The sequence below is a fragment of the Crocodylus porosus genome, unplaced genomic scaffold (genome assembly GCF_001723895.1).
Source record: "Crocodylus porosus isolate Cpor-Errol unplaced genomic scaffold, CroPor_comp1, whole genome shotgun sequence".
Taxonomy (NCBI): Eukaryota; Metazoa; Chordata; order Crocodylia; family Crocodylidae; genus Crocodylus; species Crocodylus porosus.
In genome coordinates, this window is record NW_017728906.1 from 52,466,884 (window position 1) to 52,474,185 (window position 7,302).

At 40.4% G+C, this 7,302-nt stretch overlaps 1 protein-coding gene across 8 annotated transcripts in view; it reads left to right on the forward strand.

Moving 5' to 3' along the window:
* The window catches only part of DMD (dystrophin), a 1,922,593-nt gene that overhangs the window by 640,316 nt on the left and 1,274,975 nt on the right, over nt 1-7,302 (forward strand). For all 8 annotated transcript variants that reach the window (XM_019529123.1, XM_019529125.1, XM_019529122.1 and 5 more), the window contains one exon: nt 1,689-1,839. In XM_019529123.1, the coding sequence (XP_019384668.1) occupies nt 1,689-1,839 (151 nt within the window). The remainder of the gene's footprint in view (nt 1-1,688; nt 1,840-7,302) is intronic.

Sequence of the window (7,302 nt, forward strand, 5' to 3'; positions counted from 1 at the left end):
GAATGGCAATGAAAATCTAAAAGGGTAGAAATTAGAAAAACAAAACGTAAAGTAGGGATGGGAGGTCGAAGAAAAATGGGAGAAAAAGGCCAAAGGGAAAACACTACATTGGTAATAATAAGATAAAAAAGAGGCTATAAATAAAAAAGAAATGGCAGGGAATCAGGAAGAAAAAGGGGAGAAGAGGGGAGAAAAAGTGGGGAGGTCAGGTCAAGTACCAAGTGAATCAGAAGTCAGGCAGGTTATAACGTGTCATAAACCTGCTTGAGTGAATCAGGTGATTTTTATCTAATACATGAGTGTTTCTTTTTTCAAAGGAGATTTGAAAAATAAAAAATGGTTCCATTTCTATCAATTGATTTGGGGTGGGGGAGGTAAGTGGTGTACTTGAGGAAATATAAATTATTTTTTCTTTAAAAGAATTATTTTACATTGCCTAAAACTTTTTCAGACTTTAGTTCAAACCAGGTATTAGCTCCTCATAAGAGGAGCTCCTGTGCAAGGGGAAACCTCCTTGTGCCTTTCACCCACCAACACACAAAAAAAGGCAAAGTATAAAGTCTAAGATTGGTAGACTTGGAATCTCTACCTACACAGTGCTTCCTGATTGCTAATGCTGTCCAGTTCTTCATCTGTGTCATTTTACTGACATATAAACATTATGCAAACAGTATCAAGTTTTTGGACTGAGTTACTATTCTTCCTACTACTAGTTAAGTTTTTAAAATCAAATGAGAGCCATGTATCTCAACCAGTAGCATCAGTTGTCCTCAGTAAAGCCATTTTTAGACCATCTTCTAGCTCTTTAAATGTATAGTTTTAGTTGTTTTAACATAATGTGCATTTCTAGTACAAACCTGTATATTTTTATCACATAAATTGATAGTGATCTAAAAATCAGTATTTTATAATAATTACCCTCACTGGAATCTCTAGTTACTCTGTATACGTAGAAAAGGATGTACAAATGGTTGCTGTTGGCAATAAAGATTTATGGAGAAGACAGGGTAGATTTGCATCTTATAGACTAACCAAAGTAGATAAAAATACATATAACAGAAGCTTCCTTGGGCTGAAGCTGTGACTTCATCAAATGCTGTGAAAGGATGTGCATAAAGCAATATATAAAATGAGGTAAACAGTTGAATACAGGAAACAGAAGAGAAGCGAAGAGAGAGGGCAAGGTGGGATGCAGGGCAATGCTGGAGAGGCAAACAAGCAAGCAATAAACTCACGGGAAGAAGTAAAAAAGTAAACAAGGAAGTAAGGATCATGGGAATGTGGAGCTGTAAGGGACCTCATGTAGTCCAGCCCCTTGGTTAAAGCAGGATCCCTAAGTTATCCCAACCAAGTGATAGAGATTCCACAAGTTCTGTAGGCAGCCTGCTCCAATGCTTGACTGTAGCATCTCATGAAAGCGATATCAACATTTTAAAAATTTTGCGTTAACATTTTGGAACTTTGTTCCACAAAAACAGGTTTTCAGTTTTTGCCCCAATTTCAATATTGAAATGTAATACATTTGTAAATATTTACAAATGTAAATATTTAATTACTGAAGTTTCACTTACAGTTGTCATTCCGGTTTGTGACTGGCTCTGATATTCATAGTATTAGTCAGAGTCTAATGATTTATCACTGCTTTTTTCATATACACATTTTAAATAACATTTTTCCTTTTTTTCAAGTTTACATAAAATCCTGATGGACCTGCAGAATCAGCAGCTAACACAGTTAACTGAGTGGCTAGCAAAAACTGAAGAAAGAACAAAGAAAGTTGAATCAGAACCCCTGGGTCCTGATCTGGAGGATTTAAAACGCCAAATAGAAGAGCACAAGGTATTTATGCCAGTTATTGTATTTTATCACTGGAGTCAAAAATGGTTTAAAAAATGAATAAAACCCATTATTTTTCACTTCTTTAAAAGTCCTAAGCTCAATACTAAATTACAGTACTACAGAATATTTCATTTGCTGAAGTTCAGGCTTTGCACATCGACCAAGTATTTTAACAGAGATTGTATCACAATTCAGACTTTTTTTAGTGGTAAAATAGATTTTATGTACTTCCTTTTTCTTATATTCATATTTTACTGAAATAGAAAAACTGGTTAGACATCAAGGAAATAAGACATTGTAATATCTTGTTATTACAAAGTATAATAAGAACATTTCAAATTTATTGTTAGCGTGTTTTCTTCTTTTTGTCCCATTGTGATTTTTATCCTCACATTGGAGTTTCCTAAATATGAAGACGAGTTCAAACATGCATAGCTTAAACTTGAACTAATAAGAGCAAAAGAAAAGAAATTGAATAAATGAAATAAGATAGAATGCACCCATGACTCCCCCCTACTGCTGCACTCTAGGTCAAAATGCTGCACTCCTCCTATGGGCTCTCTACCTCCTTCCCCCGTTGCTGCATGACACGAGCACCCCACCTCCCACTACTGCCTCAGGCCTGTGGCCCCAGGCTCATCGTCAGCTTCTCCAGCCATGCTGTTCTGCAGTGCTCCATCCTTTGGGCAGGGGGAGGCAGCAAAAAAACAGAGGAAGCCTTAAGATTTCAGTTGCTGTTGCAGCCAGAGCAATGGTGAGAATGGTGGCTAGGCAGTGGGCTAGGGGCCTGCACTCTGACAGTTGGACAGCCCTGGATTAAAGTATCTAAATCAGTGATTTAAACCAGTTCATCAGTTTTGTAGTGTCAAAAAGTTTTAAGCATCCAATGCCTGCTTAGTGTCCTATATGAAAAGGATGTGATTATTTTAGTCCAGGTTGTGGAGAGTCTGTCTTCACATCTCCAAACCCACCTCCAGGAATGAAACCATCTTACAGCTGTCTTGGCCACAAGGAAATTGAGAACAGCTTGGAGATTGAACAGTTCACTCTTCACTTTGTGATAATTCTTTAGTGTCATGATTAAGGCATCTTAAGTAAAGAAGCACAGAAAAGTGGGTACTGTCACTTTTATTTATGCTTTAACTATTCTCTGAGGAAACATATCTTCAGTCTTCCAGCAATAGCGAGTAAAGATGGAAGGACAACCTGAGGATAAAAAGAAAAAAGGATTTTGAATGTAACAAGTGAAGTAAACTAAGAAATTAGTAACTTTTTCTTGCTTTTTTGTGTTTGTTTTATATTTGAATGCTCTATTAAATCTAATCCTGTCTTATGCCACTGAAATTTCACTTTCTCCTAACAAAATTTCTTCTTAATAATGAGTGAGTTTGAGAGTGTATTCCTAGCTTCCATGAGGTCAGTAGCCATTTAGTTTTTGACTTTAACGAGCTAGGGGCCTTAAAAGCATCCAGAAAAGTACCTCTTTCTCACAAAATCCACATTTATGGATGTAATGAAACAGTTAACAATCTTGTTGCATACTTGAAAAATTAGTTTTCGGCTCCATCTTCTCTACCTAGAACTGTTTGGATAGTAGAGTGACAAAAGAAGATTATTTGCTTGTTTGTTTGTTTTGGGCATGTATTTAAATTCTGCTCAGGTATAGAAGCTGTTTATACAGCCTTAATAATTGGAGGTCGAGATGTCTGCAAACATTTAAATGGATACTGTGAATGTTGCAGATAATTTTAGCCTGCATTATATTCTGCATCAGTACCCTGAATTGTCACTACCCAAAGATGCATATTCCGACAAAGATAAAAGATCATAGCCGTGTAAAATGCATGAAGAAAACGGTTGAAAATAAGTTTTATGGCACTCGATAGGAATATGAATAACACATCTGTTACTTCATTTTAATATAAGGTTAAAAATACCTTGTGGGTTTTAAGTTTTCCTTTTTTTTCAGCATGTAAGTTTTTTGGTATTAATATTATCAAATTAGAAGGAATTGTAGTTTGGACAGTACAAAGAAAGAGAAGATGGGATTGAATTTATTGAGCAGGTTTTGGCAACAATGGTGGGTTTAGTTGTTTGGCTGAAAGATGACAGTTTCCTATCAGTTCAAGTTAGATCACTGTCCTCTGGCATCCCAGCCAGCTTTGTGGAACTTCCCACCCCTCCTGTGTAGGGAAGCCCTAGCACTTGGCCTGTGCTTGACTGCTCTGGCCAAGCACCCAGCAGGCTCTGCCCCTGGGCTGTCCCAGCCTTAAGATTTCAGTTGCTGTTGCAGCCAGAGCAATGGTGGGGATGGTGGCTAGGCAGTGGGCTAGGGGCCTGCACTCTAACAATTGGACAGCACTGGATTAAAATAGCTAAATCAGTGGTTTAAACCAGTTCAGCAGTTTTATGTTGAAGAAGCCCATGTGGCAGAAGTCAGCAACCACCTCCTGTGGGTTGATGAGGCAGATGTCCAGGAGGTACTGGATGACCAGGCAGACCTCCCAGATGGCCTCTCCAGCCGTGGGCTTACCTGTGCTGAACTAGTTGGCAATATAGGAAGTGCTCAGCTTCATGATGATGATGGCCACCCACTTCTCTGGAGTGAGAGGTGGCCATATGCTGACATCCTGGCGTGCAATGTGGGGGTCACCTATATGACAGTTTCAAAGAAGGTTGCCTGGTGAATGCAGAAGGTCTGGACCCACTATTTCTCATCCCAAGTGTCCAGGACAATCTGCTCTCACCAGTCCATGCTGGTGGCATAGGCCCGAAACTGGTGCTTGACAGTCTGGAGGTAGTGCCAGAGCACCCCATCATCCATGCCATCTTGAGCGGCCTCATCCTTGTCAGTCACTTGGAAGTCATTGGCCTAATCCAGGATGCTTAGAAGGCTCAGGGTGTGGTACATGGCTCCATGCGGGATGGCTGGCTGCTGGCTCTGGTGGCAGGAAGCCATGTCCCATGGAGACCAGCTACCACAACATGTCCACATGGCTGTGCATGATGTTCTTCAGCCTCCTTCAAGAGGTGCAGAGGGTGACGAGCAGTATGCACTGTAGCTCCTGGGTCTGTGTGCTTGGGTGTGGGTGATGGGTCATCATGGTGAGGTGTGATTAAGGTTGGGACATGGAGACGTGTAATTCACAAGGCAGAGCACTTGTTCTAGGGCTCTTCTGGAAGCTTCAGGGCAGAACATGGGTTAGGGTCTGCAGTGAGGAAGTGGGAGGCTGGAGTCATTGTTGCCTACACCTGGCAGCTAGTCGGGGTGGCACAGTCCCTCAGCTATGATTTGCAGTCTCTGGCAGTCCATGGAGCCTGCAGGACATACTGGGAAGCATACAGGAGCACTCCCCGCACCTGCAGGCTTTAGTCAACACAGGATACCTGCATGCCTTGCCACCCCCAAATGCAAACGGTATACTGTTTGTTCCAATCTAAAGTAGGCCAGTTAGAGAAAACTGCATAACTTAGATCAATTCCTTCCCTGTTTTTTTGAATAGGTGAATGTGGCCTTTCTTTCATACCCCTTATCATATTAATTTTCTCTCTCTACCTCTGCTTGATTAGCTCCTGGTCCTATGTTTCCATCCACACTATTTGGTACACTCTGTTTTCTGTCATTAAATTATGCAGCCTTAGCCTTTTTCTTATCTCTTTTTCTGTGCAGTATCATATATTGCTCATGACTCTGAGATTAGTACTTTATTATTATCTCTGTTTGGACCCAGGTAAAGAGTTCTGGCTGCAATCCCAAGAATAGCAACTATTCAATAAAGCAAATTTAGAATCACTCCCATAAATGTTATTTGAGACTAGCAAAAGCCATTAGAGTTCTTAACATCCCACTCATTTAGTTAACAGCGCAGGAAACTTTTAGCTGGACAGTACAGGAGGAGAGTGTCTGCAGGAACTGAGGCAGCAGTAACTCAAAGAGATTTTATGGTCACAAAAAGCCACATGATTTACAAATCTTTCACTAGGTTAGTTAATATATTGTGTAGCAACAGTACAAATACTTGCAAAAAGCTATTTGTCATTTCACCTCTATTTTATGTATTTTATTTATTGCTGCTTTTTTTGGTAAAATATTAAACAAAGAAATATTTCTCCCTATAAAAACCTGAAAACTATTGACTTAGCTAAAAAGACTTTATGGATAAGATTCTGCAAATAAGCATATGACCTTAAAATTAATACAGTTAAACTTGCTAAAATATCCAGCTTTTCAGAGATGTGCATCTTTGCTGAAAAATTTTGCAAAATTGCATTTATATGATCCTAAAAAGCTTCATTTACCAGATGTCATTGAAAACATGAAGACATTTGGGAAACTTACTTCATTAAGTGTTTTCATGTTTTTTCTCATGTTCTGGATACCTTTAGAAATGGTCCAATAAGAACTATATTAATTGGCAATAATACTCTTTCTGGTTAGCTGGGGTAAATATCAAGTTGATTAAGGTTTATCTTGTGAATTAATTATTACTTTTAGTAGTAATAGTTATCATAATAGCAATGGTAGTATTAAATATGGGAGCAGATGTATTTGTTTTGGGTTATTTGGGGGGATGTTGGTTTTTTGGGGGGGGTTGGGGGGGTTGAGGATAAACTGAGAAGTTGTTTTTGGTGTATTGAATCATTTGGTTTGACTACTTAAAGTCTCATTAGGGAGAAAATGTATGGCCCACACTGAGAAAGATCAGACACCTCTACTCTTTAGAGCTATTTTACCTTCTCTGCAATACCCTTTTTTCTTCTATGTAATGAAGGCAGTGTTTATTAATAATATATATCTTGTTCACCTTATTGTATTCTGTCTTGTTGAAAGATGACCAGCTTCTGAAGGTCTGTTCTTTTGTTCCTTTGTGACATGACTGGTGCCTGACACTCTTCCTTAAATAAGAATTATTATAAAATTAGGACATTTCCCTATTTAATTACCTTTGCCCTCCTCAGTGAGGAAACCAACCAGTTGGGTCTCAGTCTGTTTGACTGATAGTTACTCTCCTAAATTTCTGATAGTCTTCTGTTAAATGTCTCTTAACTATGTGTGACAGGACGCTCTCTAGGGGTGCCGTGACCTCCCCTAGCGCCCCCTGGCTACCGTGCCAAATTGGGTCTTGAATGCACCCTTTATCTCGCCCGCCACGTCTTGTTGGTATATCATTAATGGGAGGCTGCCTTCCTGCCCTCCTTGGCACGGGGTCTTACTGTACTGGAGCTGCGCCCTCACGGGTGCCCTCTCATTTCTCCCGTGGCCCTTGCCGCACCGGCGCCTATCTCCCATGTTCTCATAATCCGCGCCAGGGTCTTGCCCTTCTACCGCCATCCACTCTGGGCCTTGCCTCTATACGCGCGCCCCCTTCCCGGGGGCTGCTCGATAGGCTCACCCCCTTCCTGGGGCCTCGCGCTCTCCGCCCGCACTGGGGCCCTTGCCTGCGCTTCTCGCGCTCTCCGCCC